Source organism: Salvia splendens, chromosome 10 (assembly GCF_004379255.2).
Source record: "Salvia splendens isolate huo1 chromosome 10, SspV2, whole genome shotgun sequence".
NCBI classification, from domain to species: Eukaryota; Viridiplantae; Streptophyta; class Magnoliopsida; order Lamiales; family Lamiaceae; genus Salvia; species Salvia splendens.
This window is the reverse complement of record NC_056041.1, coordinates 3,230,986-3,252,467: the sequence shown is the minus strand read 5'-3', so window position 1 is coordinate 3,252,467 and position 21,482 is coordinate 3,230,986. Positions and strand designations below refer to the sequence as shown.

The window sequence follows — 21,482 nt, the reverse complement described above, 5'->3', positions numbered from 1 at the left end:
GCAACTTGTTAGTAGTAAGTTAGTGTTTAGGTGGACTATAATATCAAATTCAAGTGTTTAATATGAGGATGCTTCTAAAACTTGTCTTCTAAAAAACAATAATCATTTAATGAGAAGGTGGGGTTATTTTTCTTATGAAATTGGCCTCTTCTAGCATGCAATGGATCAATTCATACCAGCTTCCACAAATATTAATAATAAAAGTGGATAGTATATGTGAAAGCAGTGACAGATAGTGATTGACATTTAAATCTATCCACAAATAGAAATTCAGAAAGTACTACTATTGTTAGTAAGATATCTGCACTATGTCCTTTTCAAATGAAGAGGGGAAATAATATTACCATTATTCTTAAGCTAAGCTATAAGTAGTTATAATTCATTATTTAATTTTTTAAACAAAAATGTTAATCTAGTATTTATTTACTCCCTCCGTCCTCAAAGAGTATGAACTTTGGGTTCGGCACGAGTTTTAGAGCATCCACAACTGTGCTCTTGCCAGCGAGCACGGTTGTGTGCCCGACGCCACTATTCCTGCCTGCTCTCTGGCAATAGCACAACACCCACAGCTATGCTCTTCCGCAAGGACGAGCACAATTCAATTTAAAATTCAATTAAATAAAAACATTTCCATAATATTAAAAAACCACAATAAATATTACAAATTACAGATAAAATAAAAAAGACATAATTAAAATCCTAAAAATTAAAAATTACATAATTAAACTCCTAAAAATTAAAAATTACATAATTAAAAGCTAAAAATACCCTCATGGACGACTACTCATCCGGCGGCACTACCCCCAATTGTCTTTGGAGGCCCAATATCATGGCCTCGTGCGATCGAAGTTGCGAGGGGGTCATTGTGAAAGTGAAAGTATTTATAGATGAAAGTGTGTATTTTTGGGGGGGGAAAAATAAAAAAAATTAAAAAGTGGTGAAAAACGGTAATAAACGGATATATTTTTTTTGGGAAGTGAATTTTTTTTATCTGTTATTTTTTAATTAAAAATCGATTTTTAATAAAAAAAATTCAAAGGCAACGGCTATGTCGTTGCCCAATCGCGTGCCGCCACGTCACCTGCTCGCTGGCACGGACGTGCTCTTCGCAGCGAGCAGCGCTGTGCCAGCGGCGCGAGCGCAGCTGCTGTGGAGCTTGTCCGTGCCAGCAGCACGGACGGACGAACGCCGTCCGTCCACCGCTGCGCATGCTCTTAATGCATTATTGGTAAAGTAAGAGAGAGATAGATAGAGAAAATTTTTTAAGTATTGTTAGTGGAGAATGAGTCTCACCTCGTTAGAGAGAAGAAAGTTTCCAAAATTGAAAGTTCATGCTCTTTGGAGACGGACAAAAAAAGAAATAGTGCATACTCTTTAGGGACGGAGAGAAAATTTTTTTTTCTCTCACTCATTTGTCATTTCTCTTTATTTCATCCCCCGGGAAATGACGACCATCAAAATTCTGCCCAAATTCGGCGGCTTCAACTTATCATATGATTCACAGTATATCAAGCCTTTAAATCATATGTAAAATAAGAAGATGAAATTAAAAAAAAAGTACAAAAAGTGACAGTTAATGAGGTGTGGTTATGAAAGGAGCAGTTTTAATTTTGCCTCCTCTAGTAGTATCTATTGACTTCCCCACTAATTGTGATGAGGAAAATAAATTACTGAACTGAATTGTGCGAAATAGATATTGCTTCCCCGTCCCACCACTTTAAGAGTCACGGTTATTCATTTTAGTTTGTCCTATTTTAAGAGTCTCAATTAGAAATAAATTCACATTTTACTAATCTCATTTCACTCACATTTTAATATAGAACTAGTATACTCCTTATTACCATTCGTCTTTAAGCTAAGTTATAAATAGTTATAAATTCATTTTTAACTTTTTAGACGAAAATGTCATTTTTTTTAATTTTTCTCACTTGTTTGTCACACATTTCTCTCTATATTTCATCCCCCTAAAAATGACAACCATCAAAATTCCGCCATAATTTAGCGGCTTCCACACATTTTCATGATTGTATATCAAGCCTTTAATTTAATGAAGTTGCCTTCATGAAATATGAAATACTTTGAAAGAATAATTGTTTTTTTTATTGTTAAATGAATAGAAATTTAAAGGTCATGACTTTTACATGTGACTTTGGTAGACTAATACACACGTAAGTAATTCGTACTGAATTATGTTTAAATGGCCAAGGAAGAGGTCAGGAAAATCCAAGTGATGAATAAAAATTTATCTATAATGACAAAATGCTTATTTTTGTATCAATGGCTCAAGTAATCACTGGATAAATGAGAAATTATTATTGACAAAATATATGGTAGAATTTTACTCATGTACTTTGTTCACACAATTAATAGTGGAGTAATTATTTTTGTAAAAGAATTTTCAATAAATGAATATATTTTGTCAAATTATAAACTTCTTATCGATTTATTCCCAAACTCATCCTCCAGCCTCCAATGCCGACTTCCAAAGATTCCAAAGAAAGTGTGAAAAGCCAAATCCGGTCTTCAAAACCATTTAATAACAAGAAAATTCGGTGCGTTTGCAGCTGGAGGGAGTGGTGGTGAGAGCGGGCAGGGTGTTTTTCAGCGGCGCCGCGGCGGCGTATGTGGATGATCAGTACGGTGGTGGTGGGAATGGGCAATGATTTTGCCCTAATTTGGTGGTTTTCTCCCAATTATCTTACTGCTGCTTCCAGAATTGAGAATGCGGCTGCCGGCGGGAATTTGTATTCTTCTACGGTAATATTTTTAATTTTTTTTCTAATTGATCATATGTGCATGTGATTCAACTGTCCATGCAGTTTGAATTGATTTTTGTTATTTGAATTATCTAATTAACATACATTTTCATGTATTCTTATAGTTGATTTTTATTTTTAAACTAATTTTATAGGCATCGATCGACTGATCCTTCTACAAAGAAGATTATTACTATGGTAGAGACAAATTAGGGTTCCGAGTTCAATCCTTTGTGAAACTGTGACCACATCCAATATCTATCATAAAACGACGTAGTTCACTTAGGTAGTCATGAAATTTTCATGCCTAGTGTTAATTTAAATATAGGCAGATTTTAAGGTAGATTAGATATCTTCTCTGTATTTCATAGTTATTTTCCTCATCACAAGGTCAACTAAGATTTAAAATTTATACATCCATGAGATGAGATAAAACGTAGTTTTGATTATTGAGTTGAATGTGATCTCCACAGAACAACACCTACAATCTGGAATTTTCAAGTAATTTTCATTTGGATAAGGCCATATTATGCATTTGTTCCTTTCTTAATCCAAAGCACATTACACGATATTAAAAACAAATCGAAGTTTTTATTGAAAATTAAATGCATAGTGAGGTTCATGTCTTGAGAGAACCAAATTAGGAAATGATTAGAGAAAGTGAGCAAGTAGGAATACTATAACTGCAAATGCTGTCAAGTGCAAATTGCATGTAAAATAATCACTTGACTTCACATTAGTGCTCACCACCACGCCATTGCTGATTCCTCACGTGTGGATCCCACATCAACTTATCACATTCCTTCTATAAAAATACATGCATACATTGCATTATCAGTATCCCACATGCTATATCTCAACTCTTGATACCTACAAATTCAAATTCATAGATGGAGAAGAGAAGCCATAATATTCACATTTTGTTCATTTTCCATTACTTGTTATCAGTCTCAAAAATGGCAGATGCACAGACCATCCCCATTAGAGTTGGGGTGATTCTTGACATGGATGGCTACGGAGAGATGGCCTTCAATTGCCTATCAATGGCGCTTTCCGACTTCTATTCAACCCACAGTCATTACAAGACTCGGCTCCTCCTCACCAACCGTCCCCCCAAAGGCGACGTCATTGGTGCTGCTTCTGCAGGTCATGCTCTCTTCCCTATAAAATAATTCAACTTAAATCATAGTATGTTTGGTTTGCATGATTCTCTCCCGTGATTATTTAATCATCCTTCAATCATATTAAGCTTATCCATCAAACCAGACGCCAAATGCTAGTTAAGTTAACCAACTTGATAATCTTGAAAAGTGCAGGCCTAGACCTACTCAAGAATGTGCAAGTGCAAGCCATATTAGGCCCAACTTTCTCATCTCAGGCTAGCTTCCTCATCTCTCTAGGAGAAGAAGCTCAGGTCCCCATCATCTCCTACTCCGCTACAAGTCCTTCTCTCTCCTCAACCGGGAGCCCCTACTTCTTCCGCGCCACCCTCAGCGATGCCACACAGGTGGACGCCATAGCTGACATCGTCGAGGCCTTCGGGTGGCGAGAAGTCATCCCCGTTTACGAGGAAAACAACTTTGGAGAAGGCATTATGCCTTATTTGAGCGACGCCTTGGGGCGTGTCAATGCCCGCATACCTTACAGAAGCGTGATCTCTACTCTCGCAACCGATGATCAGATCGAGGCGGAGCTCTACAAGCTCATGACAATGCAGACCAGAGTGTTTGTGGTCCACATGTTGAGCCCCCTCGCATCTCGCCTCTTCATTATAGCGCGTAAGATCGGGTTGATGAGTCGGGATTGTGCGTGGATCGTCACGAATGGGATCACCAACGAGCTCGAGTTGCTGGATCAGTCTACGCTGGAGTCCATGCTGGGAGTTATTGGAGTGAGGCATCATGTCCCGAGGAGTAAAGAGCTCGAGAGCTTTGAGACTCGGTTTAATAAACAGGTTCTTGTTGGAAGTAAATTGAGCATTTTTGGACTGTGGGCTTATGATGCGGCCACTGCACTAGCTATAGCAGCAGAGAAGGCAAATCTCAGAGACGTCAAGTATATACAAACATCATCGAACTCAACAGATCTCGAAGGATTTGGAGTGTCGGGTGATGGGCCGAACCTCATCAAAGCCTTGTCGAACACCACATTCACAGGGCTTGCAGGGAACTTCAGGCTAGTCGATGGGGAGCTTGAAGCGCCGCCTCTTGAGATTGTCAACTTCGTCGGCCATGGAGTTCGGGGCATTGGATATTGGACGAAAGATAGTAGGATTGTCAATGAACTCAACTCCAAAAGCGCTAATTTGTACGCGGATTTTACTCCCAAATCCAAGCTTGGATCGGTCATCTGGCCAGGCGACACAACATCTAGGCCTAGAGGTTGGGTGATCCCAACCAATGGAAGGAAGTTGAGAGTTGGAGTGCCTGTGAAAGCTGGCTTCACTGAGTTTGTGAGTGTTACGTGGAATGCTGACAATTCTGTAAGAGTGGAAGGGTATTGCATAGATGTTTTTGAAGCAGTGATGGCAGCATTGCCTTATGGTGTGAGCTATGAATACATCCCATTTGCATATCCCAACCACACCACGGCTGGAGATTACAACAGCTTGACCTATCAAGTATACCTCGGAGTAAGCATCTTCGCCTTCTTTTTTTTTATGATAAGCAGAGCTGGGGAGATGTTCGATAATAACATGATGAATGTGCAGAACTATGATATCGTTGCTGGAGACGTGACGATTGTGGCGAACAGGTCGCAGTACGTGGACTTCACTCTGCCCTACACAGAGTCAGGTGTGGCAATGATCGTACCACTGAAAGATGTGAAGAGAAAGAATGCATGGATATTCTTGAAGCCCCTGACTTGGGAGCTGTGGCTGACAAGCTTCTGCTCGTTCGTCTTTCTTGGATTCTTGATATGGCTCCTTGAACACGAGAGAAACGATAGGTTCCAGGGGTCGTTCTGGTACCAAGTTGGCACTATATTCTGGTTTGGCTTCTCAACCATGGTCTTTGCTCATAGTAAGCCTAGCATCTCTTTTTCCATTTATGCAATACACGATGATAGTTACTAGTAGTATTTTATTAAAATAAATTATAATTTTCTTGTAGAGGAGAAATTGAGGAGCAACCTGTCAAAGATAATGCTGATCATATGGTTTCTGGTGGTCCTGATCCTGACACAGAGCTACACAGCGAGTCTAGCGTCTATGCTAACCGTTCAGAAGCTGCAGCCGGCGGTGACAGACGTGGATTTTCTGATAAGGAACAACAAGCACGTAGGATACATGCAGGGATCATTCGTGTATGGACTCCTCAAGAAGATGAACTTCCCTGAGTCACATCTAGTAGAGTACAACTCGCCTGAGAAACTCAACGAGCTTCTCTCCAACGGCAGAATCGCTGCCGCGTTTCATGAAATCCCCTACATAAAGTTGTTCCTAACCAAATACTGCTCCGGATACACTATGATTGGACCCATAAACAAGGCTAATGGCTTCGGCATCGTATGTTTATATCAAAACCTAAGTTAAATTGTACTTTTGTTTCTAGCGTTTTGAAAAAAATGTTGGTTTTTCAGGTGTTCCCGATCGGTTCGCCTCTGGTAAAGGACGTTTCGCGCGCGATTTTGAACGTGACTGAGGGGCAGAAGATATCTGAGATGGAGAAGAAATGGTTGGGTGTTGTGAATAAATGTTTGGATCCGGATAGGTTGGCGACGCCCCATAATCTTGGGCTTGGGAGCTTCTGGGGGCTGTTCCTGATCGCTGGGGTGGCGGCAGCGATAGTGTTGGTTATTCATGTGTATAGATCTCTCTTCTGTGCGCCTGCTGCATATATTGCACCTGAACCTGAACCTGCACCTGCACCTGCACCTGCACCTGCACCTGCACCTGCACCTGCACCTGTTGCACCTGAACCTGCACCTGCACCTGCACCTGCACCTGCACCTGTTGCACCTGAACCTGCACCTGCTGCTGTTCGGGAAAATGTTGTTGCCGCTAATGAAGGCAGGAATTAGTTTTCTGCAAAAATATTCTTGAATGTTGTTTTTTGCTTTCAAATTTATCATTTTTGTTGTGTTACTGTATGTGAATTAACTGTCCATCCAGTTTGAATTGGTTTTATGTTATGTGAATTATCTAATAAACATATACTCCCCTTGTCCCAACAAATGCCGTTATTAAATGATCAAAAGGTTCATTCATGAAAGAAACTGAAAAAATGCTACTAGTATATAATAGTTAGTTGCCTATGATTTCTACTGATGTTGACCATAAAATATCAAAATGAGCTAAGAAATGTTGAAAAAATCTTGGGATGGTTAAAATTATGTATTTGCTCATAAATTAATTTATGACAAAAATCTGAAATTAATTGGACAAAATTCAAATTTAAGCGGACAACAAATTAACACAATTTATCATCCACAAAGATATGTACTGCACACGTTTCATCATATTCCACTAAATTTGGCAGAGTTCCATTGCACAAAATTTGAAATTGCTAGTAATTTGAATCGAATGGATATGATAGTGATAGAATCTGCTACACCAAATGAACAAACCTTCAGATACAGTGAGTGTGGTACACAACTCCAATTGTATCCGACAAGTAGTTATTCGTCTCTTGAAGCAGGATCTAGACCAGCAGATGGAGTGTCAGCAAAGTATTCTTGATGTTTGACATTCACACCATACTGCAATCGATGTGGGAGAAAAATCAGTTACTAACAATGATTCTTTATATTATGTGATAGGGTAGTGTAAAAGCTTGAAAATAACTGTTAACATCAAATGCTCCACAAGAGCAGGAAGTCTGAATGTGAAAGCATGTAACTAATGCAGTTACCTCCCGTAGAGCCTTGGAAAGATCCTCCATCGTCAAGATCAAACGCTTCTCCTATAATGAAGTAAATATTAAGAGTAATTGACTGGAGATTGGCACTAATATATGGTCATATTTATCAACCTTTTGCTGTTTATCTCTTTTGTCCTTGATTACAGCTGGCCTTGCCTTACACTGCCTGCATAGAGATACAAGGAAACATTCATCCAATAAACACTAAGATAGAAATAGCTAGTGCAATCAAAATGAATCACACAAACAACGATCACCACAATTTGCAAAGACAAAAGAAAAAGGACTTACTGAAGTGCATCAGTTGCCACATCTGCAATGAACTTCTGTGTTGCAACTGCTACCAGCCTTGTCCTAAAGACAAAGAAAAACAAAACATGATACACCAGAAGAAGATGTGGACTGAAAGCCCCAGCAAACAAGGATAAGCATGTGGGTAAATGATAAGAGAGGGGAAATTAGAAGACAACTAATAGAAAAAACAACAGCATCTGAGACATAACATACACTGAAAATAAAGTAGCTACAGTTATCATTTTACTATTTTTATGAACTAAACAAACTGCACTGCTAAATTATTTTTCCAAGCCTGTGAGAATCTATGTCCATATCAATATTCATCATATAAATATAGTAGAAATACGTGCATGTAACGCAGAGTGCAATTTATGCACATTAATCAATTTGAATTAGAAGATAGCAGTCAAATAACTTAATCCCACAGATCTGTCCCCGATAGTATTTGATGTAATTTACTATTCCAAATTATTCGAGGCTACTTTTTGGTGGCAATGTGCTGAATACTACTACGAAAGAACAGAATACCAGGGTATTTTAGTATCCCTGGTTTCAGGTTTTCACTGGGTTGAGGTTTTACATACATGCCTCTGTGGACATGCATCGTGAGTCAAATATACTTTGCAAACAAAAAACTATTTCACCAAAGAAGTAAGCTTCTATCAAAACTCTCTCACCACCATCACCATCTACATGCCATCGTTTTATTAGAACCTTGGGAGAGCTGAATTTGAATCCTGCTTTTCTAATAGATAAGTGGTTATCAGTATTGTAGCATGCTTGTTGGAAATGTAAACTCACTACCCCAAAATGAACATTTGGAGAGACCGGTTATTCCAAAGAAGCACTAGAAAAGTGCAACGTATGTGCCTCGAGGTAATTTCTAGTAATCGTGTTCTAAATTAAAAAACAGAACAACCTAAAATTGGTGAAGTGAAACAAGTCATAGGTTCGCTATTAAAGAAAACTATTCCAATTCTAGATCATGTAAGCTGAAAAACAATAATTAGCCCCAGTCTAGGGGAAATTACAATGCAAGGGAAGAGTATACCTACAATCGGGTGTCGGGGCACTGGAATCCACTTTTCGCCAAGTAATGCTCCACCAATTCATCAGGTATCTGATTAGAAACATAATTAGTTACAAACAAAACGGATACAAAATTCCAATTGTAACATGGCGAGATACAGATAGCGACTATCACCGTGGGTGTATAGTCCATCAAAGAAGCGAGGAACTCTGTGAGCGTAGCATCGTCGTCGTGGCGATCCTTTGGCTGCTGGTGGCTGGTTTGGCCGTTCATTCTGCTGTCCTTCCCTCCGAATCTAGGCTTAATAAGCAGCGGAAATAGAAGCGGCGCGTGAGCTCAGACACGACGTTCCGGTGAATTCATAAGCGACTGCGGAACTTGAAAAAATATTGTTTATTTGTTTTTTTGATACGGTCAGATTAGGCTTAAAATATAAGCCGGGCCGGGCCGGTCCGGGTCGAAGTGGGTCACTAATTCGATACGGTCAGATTAGGCTTAAAATACGTAAAATGCAGTGAAAATCCCATAACATTAAGAAATTTAGAGGCTTTATTATCAATTAATTTGTAATAACTTTTGATTAATGTTTAATTACTATTGGATATTATATTATTTTAGCCCGTTTAACAAGGGGGAAAATATAAAAAATTGATATCTTGAAGAAAGGTATTAGTACTAACATCTTTTATTACATTGAGTCATCATCATCATACCATCATTTAACTTATAAATAAACTGGTAATTCTATTATATAGGGGCCTCAAAAATAAGCAGACTGATGGAGAATAAAAAATCACACAACTTTTTCGATTTAATTAATTGAATAAATTATTTTTTATTTTAGTCGACGTAGATTATGATTATCTATTAATCCCATTCTATATATATTAGTTCGTCACCAAGTAAAACTGATGTTAATTGTCATTGAGAAATTACTGTTAGGATAACCATGGTTAATGTGGCTTTAGCATAAGTAACAGATTGGAAAAGCAAATGCAAATGGTGAATGGATTGAACATTCTTGCTCTATCTCTATCCCGCAATTGTTATATTTTGTGTGTTATCATATGCTCTACTTTTGGTTGTATATTGGTTTATGTATTTTTCCTTTTCCTTTTAATATCTGCATTTTACACTAAGGAGGCCCAGCCTGACAGTTTATCGATAAAAAAATTTTGGAAAAATGCACGTATTTTAATCATGGCATCTTAATTTCAATTCAAATATAATTTCAAATAATAATTCTTAATTATTATTCTTCCATCCCTAAAACATATTAGTACTAGTTTACCATTTTGGCCGTCCCCTAAAATTAGACAAAGTTTAAATATGGAAAGTTTTTAACCAATTACCTATGAATACCTATGAGTAGAAAAGAAGCTAAGATATTAGAATCAAATCGCGATATGGAAAAAGAGGCTTATTGAATGTGATCTTAATAACTTAACCTTTTTAGTTTTTTCATCAAAACTTCTTAGGGCAACCTCAGCCAAGTTGAATAAACAAGGGACTCGTAAACGTTAACATTTGGAGAGTGGATGTCATTCTGCTCACAACACCCCGATATCCTAGCAAACGTCGCCTGGTTCTTTGGGTATTCGGATATTGTGATATTTCCCTCAATATAACCTGCCGTTCTTCTTCAAGCTAGCACGTCCATCAATATCGTTTTACCAGCCCCACTGATACCCACCAAGGGTGTAAGAACACCTGGCCTGAAAGCAAATGCAAATGGTGAATGAACGAGACACTCTTGCTCTGTCTCTCTATCCCACAATTGTCATATTTTTCGTCTTGTATATGCATTTTTCTTTTTAAAAGAAAAATATTCTTATTTGTGGACGACACAAGTTTTAATAAGAAACTCGTAAAGTAAGAGAGATGAGAGAAAAAATAGATAAAGTAGGAGAATGAAAGTGAAAAGGTAAGAAAGAAGGGAGAAAATATGGATAAAGTATTAAAAAAATCTATTTTTGAAATGTGATTTTTTTTGTGGACATCCCAAAATGGCAAAATAGATGTTTTTTGAACACACATACATTTATTAGATCGTCAATCTTTTTATCTTTCCTACTTCTATCACCACTATATCCCGAAATATTGACTCAACATGCCAAAGTCAATTAACCGGATTGGTGCATGGATTTAATGGTTTCGGCCAAATTGCATTGTAATTTTTTTTGCATATATACGTATTTTTTTTCTTCAAAGTTAGTATGTAACTTTATTCAAATTATTTTCCTAAATATTAACATAATTTTATTATATAATCCGCATAGGTGGCGTTCTGTTGGAAAGATAAAATAATAATGAGATTTAATATAGGATAAGATAAGATGGGCCTTGTCTTGTACTAAATTAGTATTACTAAATTTTATATTGATGTTTGGTTGACAATATTAATAACAAGACTAATATTCCCACCCCAACGCCCCCAACGGCCCAACCAACCCATCTCCTCCTCATTCCCAATTTTTGTTCATGAACTCATCATATTAATTCTTCGAATCTGCTCCTCCAAATTTTGTATTCATGAACAAAATTCTCCCCAAATTGATGACTAATCTAAATTTAACAAAAAAGCGATATCATAACAATTACCATATCCAAAAAACCTGCATCAATCAATCTCTCCAACAAAAGTGCAGAAAATCAACTAACTTCGGTAAATCATGAAGAGAGATGGAGAGGGTGAAAGTCACGAGGGGTGGAAGTGGAGGCTGTGGAGCAAAGGATGGGAGGGGAAGTGAGACAGAGAAGAGAGAGGCGTGAGATAGAAATAATCGCAGGGTATGTGGTGCGATTAAATAATCGGACCTGAACACTACAATGTGAGATTATCTATGTCAGCCGCGACGGGCATGAAGCAGGCCTTACGGTCCGAGATTATCTATGTCTCGGCAACCGAACAGTAGATTGAGGCATCATGAGATAGAATCTTTGGCTAATCGGGCAAACCGAACGGCTCCATAGTGTACCCACATATAACTGAATTTTCACAAATACGGGGTAGAGCACAGCTTACTCAAGATTCGATCAAATCCTATCAATAAAACTGAATTTTTAAAAATAAAAATTAACTATAAAATTAACCTGAAAATAAAAATAATAAGAATAAAAGTTAATGTACTCTACCCTAACCTCTTTCTCCTAATTTGTGTGTATATATATATTGTCGGTATTCTACATTTCTTCGCCACCGACGAATAAGAAACAGAAAAAATAGGGTTGTTAAAATATATTTTCCACTGAAAAATTATTCTGCCATTTGAAAAAAATATTGTGTGCATATATAATACTCTAAGCTGGTACTGTTAAATTTAAAATATGTAATCTATAATCTAATTGCAACAACTTTATCTCATTAAAAAAATTGTCTCGTAAAAAGCTAGTATTGTTAAAATTAAAATATCTAGGCAAATATAATAAAATCTAAGCGAGGCCTCGTCGACGTCTCGCAAATGATTGATTTTAATTGTGATTCTTCCTTATCTGAGAAGAGAATAATGGCTGACTTAATTAAATGTTTTTTTTTAAATATTTTGAGTTGGACTTGATAAACTGCTTTATGTCACGTATTAACCCTATTCGGGGAACAAATATAATGCGCTCTCTCTATTTGTGAGTCACGACGTCAGATTCTAATACCATTTTCGTTTTAAATTTTACGCAATTTCCAATTAATTATTCATTAATTTTAGCCCAATTATGCAAGTGCTTTTCCCACTAACTACTATATATAAACAATATGTAATACTAGTAAGTACTTTCACGAGATACGATCTTTCACATTCTCTCTTTTTATGTTAGAAAAAAGGGTAATCTTATTTCCTCAAAATCACTTGATTTGACCTTGAAAAATGTCTTAGCCACAAATTTATGCATATATTCAAGATTCATTAATGAAACTAAAACTATAAAATGCATACACGTACATATTCAAGAGCTTCTATAGTTCTATACTCCAAACATACAATTTTTTAAAAACAAAAAAAGAATATTCTCTGCTTTTAATTTTTAAAGAAATGAAGTAAAGAAAGAGGGAGGATTAAAGTGGTTGGATTAAAAAATGGAATGTGGTGAAAGATTTGTGGCCCATGAAATGATAACATAACTCATAATTGTTTGGATATTGTTTTGAGATTGGGATCCATTAATCAATCTCCAACACAGCCCCGTCCTTTCACTTTGGTGTACGGCCAATTATATAATACTCCATCCGTCCCGCACTACTCACACCTTTCCTTTTGGGCACGGAGATTAAGGAATGAGTGATAGACAAAGTCAACAATTACGGCTGTAGATATAAATTGTTGCTAAAAATAGAAAGAGTGCAAATAACTTGGGACGCCCAGAAAGGAAATAAGTGCAAGTAGTGTGGGACGGAGGGAGTAGTAATTTGTAATTTTGTGTACAACTTTATTCTACTCTCTTTTCCTAAATCAAACTATATATAAATATGTTTCTCCTTATATTTAAACCTATATTCACCTCCAAATATTATAATGGTCGACAGGGACAAGCAACGAAGATATTGGGCCCTCACGGCGGAGAATGGGGCCCGCACAGACATAAATTGGTGGTGCTATGTGGGCCCGTCCATCATTCATATTAATTGCCATTTTTAAAGGGATAGCACTTCATTTAAATAATCATTATAAGCGCCATTAGTATATAAACGTTAAAACGGTTTAAAAAACAAAATTTTAGCATAATATAATATTTCATTTTCAAATATCGTGAGATAAATCAGAATTCCACCTATTATTTATTGTTTTTAAATACAAAAACTTGTGTTATGAGCTAAATGTATTCAACTGGTCATTAAGAAGTTAAATTTGCTAGTCAGTTATAGAAATGCATGTTTGTGTAACTTAAAAATAAAATACTACTTACTACTAAAGAATAATTTTGAGCAAACATAGTCCCAATTTTGACAATGAAAAAAATTAGAGTCAAGTAAAGGAATTAATAATCAATACTTCCAAAAAATCACTTTTATTTGTTTAAAAGAGATGGAATTCATTGACCCAAATAAAAGAGCAAGGGGTTATATATATAGGCTTTGTGCAAATACTAGTGTTGAATTGTTATTTATGTCATACTCTAATTAATTATAATTATAATTATAATTACATTTCAAATTCGGCAGTGTATGAGTAGTAGTAGTAAATAAGTATGCAAACGAGCAACATGCATGTCTGGAGATAGAGAATAAAGAGGTTATGTTGCAGCATGCAGAAATGAAGAATATATACTAATACTGGGACAAATGCTAGAGTTGAAAAAACGACAAATTGAGGTGACAAGTCATGGATCAAATGGCCTTGGATTCTAAATTCTGACTTTGGTTAATTAAATTTAATACTAATTGAAGATGAAAATTCTTGCCAAGATTTAGGAAAAGACATTTCATACGCCATTCCGATGTTGCCATTTACTACCTTTTAATGATACGATTCTGATCTGTGTGTATATAATCTGGATGAGGTTTCTACATCATCTTAGATTGCAAAATATATAAATGTTCCACAAAATAGATTCAATTTGTTTGTGTTTCAGCCTTTCATGTTACCAGATGTCGGCCATCTTCATTTTTGCTTTTATGCCTTTGCAGTTTTGGGTTTATATTCCTCCATGTGAATATATAGTTTCATGTGTCGTCTATTTTTCAGTTAAATTAAAGAGTTATTCTTCAAACTTTTGTCTATTTCTGATTTTGAGTACTAATTTTAAATCGGGCAAATTGTCCGAAAAATAATGAATTTCAGTCAGATTAATTTTGACAATGAATTTTAACATTTTGTTCTCAATTTTCCAACGGCGAAATATTTTGATTGCATATTTGCGATATGTTGTTGATTTGACACGCATGTGTGTCAAATTGATGGTGTGATTGTATTATGTGTTAAGTGTGTTGAGAAAAATAATAAAATCATGATCAAAGACACGTGGAATTTTTTGGATGACACATCAAATACAATTTCACTCGAATTAGGCTTGGTAGGAAAATTGAGAAAACATAAAATCCGTATTTTCTTATTGCTAATTTTAAAAAATGTGAGACATATTACAATTTGACCAGAATGAATGGCTTTTACGGCAAGTTGCCCTTGAAAATTTCTTGCTAATCACCAAATTATTGATTTGTTCCGATTTTTTCCACCAATTAAGATTTTGACACTGAGATGACGTAATAACTTACTTCCGTGGAACTATCGTACGTCAACCAAAATAGTACAATCAATTGGCCTTATTTTGGATATTCTTAAAAAAAAACAAGTTATCCATCATGTAGTATACATATATACACTGAAATCTACGGTGCAGTGATAGATATAATTAAATGATGTAATTATAGTGGCTTACATAGTGGCAACAAGCAAATACTTATTGGATTTGGGTTGGGTGTCTTCAAAAAAAAATCATTAAGGAAATGATGATAGAGACAATTAAAAAAGGAAAAATATAATTGTTGGTAAGGCAAAGTTAATGAAGCTAAGTAAAGATATTCGATATAAATAAATGCCTTGATTAATGATTTTGGTTATATGCTGTAGCTGGGACTGTGCTTCCATTTGTTCTATCTGTGTCAGCACACATTTCAGATAACCTTTCCCCATCACTTTACATAGTGCTTTCATACGATGAATACATTTATATTATATACTCCTCCTTTTCCGATCATCATTACTACTACTACTACTATATATTTTAATTCTTGTGAATAAAAAAAATGCCATTAATTGCTGTAACATCATCACATATATGTAGTCAAGAAATTAATAGTGATCATACTCATTATTCTATTTTTATTTCCATATGTATGACGGACTTGTTATATATTCATATAACTGATTTTGTTATATCTATCACTATTAGTGATTGATTTTTTTGTTTGAGCAACGGAATAGGCGAATTTTTGTTAGTGCATAATTAGATGTGTGTTGCATGCTACGATTTCTAGGTAGATTGGAGATTGGAATCTAGCTAGGGAGAATGTTAGTTACTTAAAGTGCCATGATATAAAATGATTCCATGTAATCAAAATTCCATAATTTGATTCTTCGAAAGAGATGAGTTGTCATATGAACTTGACAATATAGGTGATTAAATTCTCCCTCGTTTAAATTCTATAAGATATGCATTTTCTTTCACTCTATATAAAATCTTTATCCATAGAGTACAAACTGATAGGAAATAAATTAGTGTAAAGTTCAACTCTGTTCTCGATCTTTAAATAAAAAAAATTAGTACAGTACATGCGAAGAAAGTAATCGTAATGGTGGATAATTGCAGAACGATTCTTCAAGAAAATTCAATAGTTTAAAACAAAAAGAACCTTACCAATTACACCAAAATAGATTAATTAATTAAAATAATTGATATTGGTGTACATAGATGAAGTACTATAAAACAATAAAGATGAAATATGAAATATTACAAGTTGTTCAACTTATGTATCAAACTATCAATCATGTGTGTCTCAATCATCATAAGCCACCTTCTGCCCTGTTGCATATTACATACCCTACGCACTCGATTTACTTTCGTTTTGAAAGTCCAAATTTAATAATAGTAAATTAATAATAATAGATTATAGTGCTAGCAGTTAAAAGAAGAAGAGAAAATGTTGTTATGGTATTCTTTTATTATTGTAAGCTAATGGAACTTAATTTATTTAAGTACACTTAGAATAATCTATTCAGGGATTTTATTTATGTTTCCTAATTAGTGACATATGTACAATCCCCCCATTCACTCTTTTTCTCAATTCTCCTTCGTTAATAAATTTTTTTTGGTAATTACCAAAGTATCTACCGACTGGCCCAATGACTATTCATTCGTTAATAAATTTTAATTATTATTTATTTGCAATATATTGAAATTATGCATTCAACGGTTATCAGTCAGGTCAGGTAGTGCAAGCGTTACAAAATTATTTTTCCATGTTTAAACCACTTGCATTAGATATTATATAATGGACTAATTGTATTAATATTTGCATTCGATATCATATAATGGACTAATTATATTAATATTATGAAATATATATTTTAAAATACATATGTAAGGCAAAGCGAGAGAAGAGAACGTGTCGAGAATATGAAATTCGATACTTCTTTGTTGACACATGATAAAAAACGAATAAAACAATTAAACTGAAATTTAAATCCACACAAATAAATATTAGTGTTCATACTAAAATAAATTACATTATAATAAACGGAATGTATTTCCTTGTTTCAGTTATAGATGACGATGACGTTCTAATCGTCGGAACATTTAAAGATTAAGGAATTTACATGGTAGTACTAATAAAATAGTATTCTTTCCAAAGAAATTTCATATGTATAAGGAATTAATTTAATGCATCCATATCACATAGATATGTCTGAGTGGTCACCACATTATAATTAAAAACATCAAATCTTATAATTAAATTCCCCAAATTGCAAAGTGACCTAAGCACACTACACACCACCCTCGTGTATAAATAGGCACACACACCTCTCCCCATTTCTCAAACGCGCGCACACAAAAAAAACACACCACACTCACTTTTCGGATTATTCCACTTCCAAAACAATCAACGAAAATGAGAACCACCTTATTCCACTCCACAACCAAAATGACCGCCGCCGAAGCCTCCGCCACCGCCGCCGCAAAAACAACCTTCTCGCCGCCGGCGACCTTCCAGCGGTCGCCGTGGCACTCCCCGGTCCCGTACCTCTTCGGGGGGCTGGCCGCGATGCTTGGCCTCATCGCCTTCGCCCTCCTCATCCTCGCCTGTTCCTACTGGAAGCTCTCCACCTCCGAAGAAGCCAGAGACGGAGACGTGGAGAGCGGCGCAGCCGGGAAAGGCGACGGCGCCGAGGCCGAGAAGGCCCTGCCGGTTTTCGAAGAGAAGTTTCTTGTGATCATGGCCGGTGAAGTTAAGCCAACTTATCTTGCTACACCTGTGTGCAGTAGAAATGTATCATTTGATGATGAAAAGGTTGACAACAAAGGAAAAGTTGAAGAAGAAGAAGAAGAAGAAGAAGGAAAGGTGAAGAAAGATGGTGAAAATGCACTAGAAAATGGAGAGCAATCTCATTTGAGCCAATCAAATTTGAGTTGATGAAAATTATTACTATTATAGGGTTGTGAGTTTTGATCTTTTTTTTAAAAATTTCTTTTGCTTGTTTTGAGCAAGACTCTTGCTCAATTTTGTGAGCCAAGGAAATGTAAATTTTTTTCTAATGAGACGAGCACTCAGTTTGGAAACATTAATCGTTAACTAGGATAAATAAAGAAGTTGCAAGTACATAAGTATAATTGGTGAAAAGATAAAATCATTAATGTTGTCTTTGAAAGTTGAGGGAAAATGGTGCATAAAAAATGAAGTTGTCATCAAGCACTAAGGTTTGTGCTGGTGAGGAGGATAACACTAAGAAAATGATCAAGTATATATTCTTAATTAACGGGCTTCCTTTTTCTTAATTAATGGTGCCATTACACATAGATATGCATATATTAGTCATTAATTTGTGTTTGGATGTATAATTCTAGTGGTTAATGGAGTTTCCGGATTTGGCTATACCGGCGGCGTGAGTGTGGTCGGAGAAAGGTGGTGGGCCCAAATATACATCAGCATGCATTGGAGTGTTGCTTTATATTATTGTTTGCTTTTGAACTGGAAATTAATAAAAGGTTCAAATAATGTTTTTACTTTTGTTGGCTCATATTTTCACATGTATTTCGAGTTTCAAGATGCTTATTGGCAAAAATCGAACATCTCATAAACCTTTTTCCTTTTCGCTATCTGTGGGGAAATTGATTTGAGGCTTTATTTTTTGTATTTGAATTCATAACCTTTAACTACAAGCTCACTCAATGACTTAGTTTTGCTAGCACAATCGTTCCACTAAAACAAAATATCAAAAATGAAGAATGATTACCTCTTTTGAGAAATAATGATATGAAATTAATTTAGATGATTAATTTGGTGAGAGTAGTGTGGGAGACATGAGTGGTTTGTGACGTGATTGGCTTAATTTGTTGGGATGCAAGTGTGAAATTGAGGTGGTGCAATGTGATTGCCTTATATATGATCCACTTTACATAGCTACTAATAATCCGACGCCATATAGCTTCATGAAATACGATTTTCACAACGATTCACACAAAATATCAAAAATTCGATGATGTTATAAGGGCGCCGATCCTTACTTTTATGTGTGTTCGTCGGATTGAGCTACTATGCAACACAAAATGCATAAACCATGTTTAAAAAAGTTAGATTAGATTCAAATCTATAGAAATCATAGTGAGAAATTGATACTCTAAATTCCTATCTCTAGATTGTCTTTAGCCCAACAGAAGGCATCCTTTTTTGCCGAGCTCCTCGTGACTCTCGCTCTACCCTCTAATATAATGAGATAAGAATGTGATGGATATTTATGCTACTTACTTTATTTGGTGAAATACTGTTTAAAATTCGAATTTTGGTTACACAAAGATACAAAAACTCATTATATGGAGTACTTTATTCAAAGTGTGAGTACACCGTACACGCATAAATTATTATGTTACAACTAAAAAATTATTTTTAGTTTGCCTAAGATTCCTAATTCAAGTGGAGCCTGAATAACATGTAAGCTTGTACTCATAGTATTTTGTACAAAAATCCTTTCTTGTTTTTGTGCTGTGTGTTGGTATAACAATGTTGCAATTAGTGCTTAATGATAAATGTCTCAAGTTTATGTTCACTGTTACACTATCTTTAGAATTACTTTATTTTTCATCCAAAAACGAGATACATTTATCTGGAACAAATGCAACGTTCATGGTTCAAGTTGATTGGAGTGTGGTAGGTACTAAAAAAAGTAACTAAAGTTTGATATATAACGAATAATAGTACTCTAGTAATTCATTATTAGTGAGCTAGACATGTTTTAATGTAAATTTGTAAAATAAGAGAAATAGAGAAAAAAGGAGTTGCAATATTGCTAATGATAAAGGAGACTTATTTCAATAGAGATATAAACTTACCATATATGGACTTAATATAATTATTTTTTGTGGGATGAGGTAGTGAATAAGTGTTTTAAAAAAAGTGCTTTAAAACTTCCATTGTAAAACCAGGATGAAGTACTAAACTAATTAGGCCCTTCGATTTGAAAAGAAAAGTATTAATTGGGCCTAGATGTATGGTTACAGAGTCCAGTAGAAAATATAAAGGGTAGCTCAGCCTAAAAATTGAACAGATAAGATAAGATCAAAATTAAGCAGTATTACTAATTAGGCTGTCCTTTTTTAGTATTTTATCTTATGCATCATATAAGTACAAATTTAAAAGGTATCCCAATTTATACACACATAAATCATGTGAACAAAAGTATTATTGACTGATATCTATGCTCTCATTTCATTTCTGTAAAAGCAATTCTGAATTTTGGTCAGTGCAATTTCAATCTCGTGAGCAAATTTTGCCTCTGCACCCATACAAAATACTCCCTCTCTGGTTTCCATTAATTTTCCCATTTTGCTATTTTCATTCAATCTCTATTAATTGTCTTATTTTAATTTTATTATAGTATTTGACAAGTGAGTCTTATATTCCATTAATCCATTCTCCTCACAAATATTATACAACTAATAGAGTACATAAAAGTATTATTCACATTCCACGCTTTTTCCTTCTAATTTTTCTTAACAAAATCAAACAATTTCTTAAAACTCGCATCGGTCCAAAATGGAACAATTTATGAGGACCGCAAAGAGTAATTTCTCAACTAAATCCTTAAATGGTGGTATTATAAAATAAGATCAATGTAAGATTTCAAGGTTGAATGAAAAGTGGTTTTCTAATGTAAGACCACTTTTAATTCTCCCTAGTAAAGGTTCTTTTTGGATAATTATTGGATACGACCATCAAAATTTTATTTTATAGCTCCCAAAAAAAAAGGTTAAATATTTGATCAAAAGTCATACCTATGTGTATTCAATTATAATCAACTTAATCTCGTTAAGTTTCTCTTGACTAAAATCTCAAACCCACCAGAAACAATGTTGAATTAATTGTCTGGTCAGCCACCTAAATCTAATTATGCCGTGTGAAGCTGTTAATTTTGAATATAGGATGATTTTGAACTTTTAATAAAAATAAAATGGTAAGTAGCATATGTCAAGCTGAATAGGACTGGGGCTAAATGGACAAAATATTATCTTGAAAAATGGTTTAAACTATTTAATTCTTACAACTACAAAATAAAAAACAAAGAGAGAGACTCATATTCCTATGGAGTATTATTTAGTTAATTCATTATTCAAGTAAAAATTGTAAATCAAAATCTATCCTCCAAAAAAAAATCCAACAATTGATAAATTTAAGACAATTAAAACAAAATCTAGAAGGGAGAGCGAGAGACTGAAATCCAATCTTGAAATTATTAAACAAAGTAGTGAAAGATTTAGCCAAGCCAAGCAAAATGAAACTTAAGGCTATAGAGAGACAAGTTAGTTGATGAGACACTTTTTTTAACTAGTAAATCA

General features: G+C 35.1%; 3 protein-coding genes across 5 annotated transcripts; 2 read left to right on the top strand and 1 right to left on the bottom strand.

Moving 5' to 3' along the window:
- Window positions 1-2,458: 2,458 nt before the first annotated feature.
- LOC121752185 (glutamate receptor 2.7-like) lies at window positions 2,459-6,910 on the top strand. Of its 3 annotated transcripts, none has more exons than XM_042147118.1 (6): window positions 2,459-2,757; window positions 3,728-3,902; window positions 4,073-5,388; window positions 5,467-5,779; window positions 5,870-6,264; window positions 6,339-6,910. In XM_042147118.1, the coding sequence occupies exons 1-6, from the start codon at window positions 2,623-2,625 to the stop codon at window positions 6,777-6,779; spliced, it is 2,775 nt and encodes a 924-aa protein (XP_042003052.1). In that variant the 5' UTR covers window positions 2,459-2,622; the 3' UTR covers window positions 6,780-6,910. The 3 variants fall into 3 exon arrangements, with proteins under 3 accessions (XP_042003052.1, XP_042003054.1, XP_042003055.1); XM_042147120.1 differs by having other exon boundaries at window positions 3,705-3,902; XM_042147121.1 differs by having other exon boundaries at window positions 3,720-5,388.
- Window positions 6,911-7,196: 286 nt separating this feature from the next.
- LOC121752186 (transcription initiation factor TFIID subunit 10-like) lies at window positions 7,197-9,327 on the bottom strand. Its single transcript, XM_042147122.1, has 6 exons — window positions 9,120-9,327; window positions 8,971-9,035; window positions 7,910-7,972; window positions 7,730-7,784; window positions 7,610-7,660; window positions 7,197-7,457 (listed from the first exon to the last, which is right to left on the bottom strand). Exons 1-6 carry the CDS (start codon window positions 9,216-9,218, stop codon window positions 7,377-7,379), a joined length of 414 nt encoding a protein of 137 aa, XP_042003056.1. The 5' UTR covers window positions 9,219-9,327; the 3' UTR covers window positions 7,197-7,376.
- Window positions 9,328-17,458: 8,131 nt separating this feature from the next.
- On the top strand, window positions 17,459-18,218 carry LOC121750610 (protein GLUTAMINE DUMPER 5-like). Its single transcript, XM_042145176.1, has one exon. It carries the CDS (start codon window positions 17,545-17,547, stop codon window positions 18,064-18,066), a length of 522 nt encoding a protein of 173 aa, XP_042001110.1. The 5' UTR covers window positions 17,459-17,544; the 3' UTR covers window positions 18,067-18,218.
- The last annotated feature ends 3,264 nt before the right edge of the window (window positions 18,219-21,482 follow it).

Excerpts from the sequence above, each read along its gene's own strand:
- LOC121752185 (XM_042147118.1), top strand. The coding sequence starts at position 2,623 with ATGTGGATGATCAGTACGGTGGTGGTGGGAATGGGCAATGATTTTGCC. Across the intron at positions 2,758-3,727 it reads GGAATTTGTATTCTTCTACG|ACCATCCCCATTAGAGTTGG; the intron begins GTAATATTTTTA and ends GCAGATGCACAG. Across the intron at positions 6,265-6,338 it reads AGGCTAATGGCTTCGGCATC|GTGTTCCCGATCGGTTCGCC; the intron begins GTATGTTTATAT and ends TTGGTTTTTCAG.
- LOC121752186 (XM_042147122.1), bottom strand. The coding sequence starts at position 9,218 with ATGAACGGCCAAACCAGCCACCAGCAGCCAAAGGATCGCCACGACGAC. Across the intron at positions 7,785-7,909 it reads GTGGCAACTGATGCACTTCA|GCAGTGTAAGGCAAGGCCAG; the intron begins GTAAGTCCTTTT and ends ATCTCTATGCAG. Across the intron at positions 7,458-7,609 it reads TTTCCAAGGCTCTACGGGAG|TATGGTGTGAATGTCAAACA; the intron begins GTAACTGCATTA and ends CATCGATTGCAG.
- LOC121750610 (XM_042145176.1), top strand. The coding sequence starts at position 17,545 with ATGAGAACCACCTTATTCCACTCCACAACCAAAATGACCGCCGCCGAA.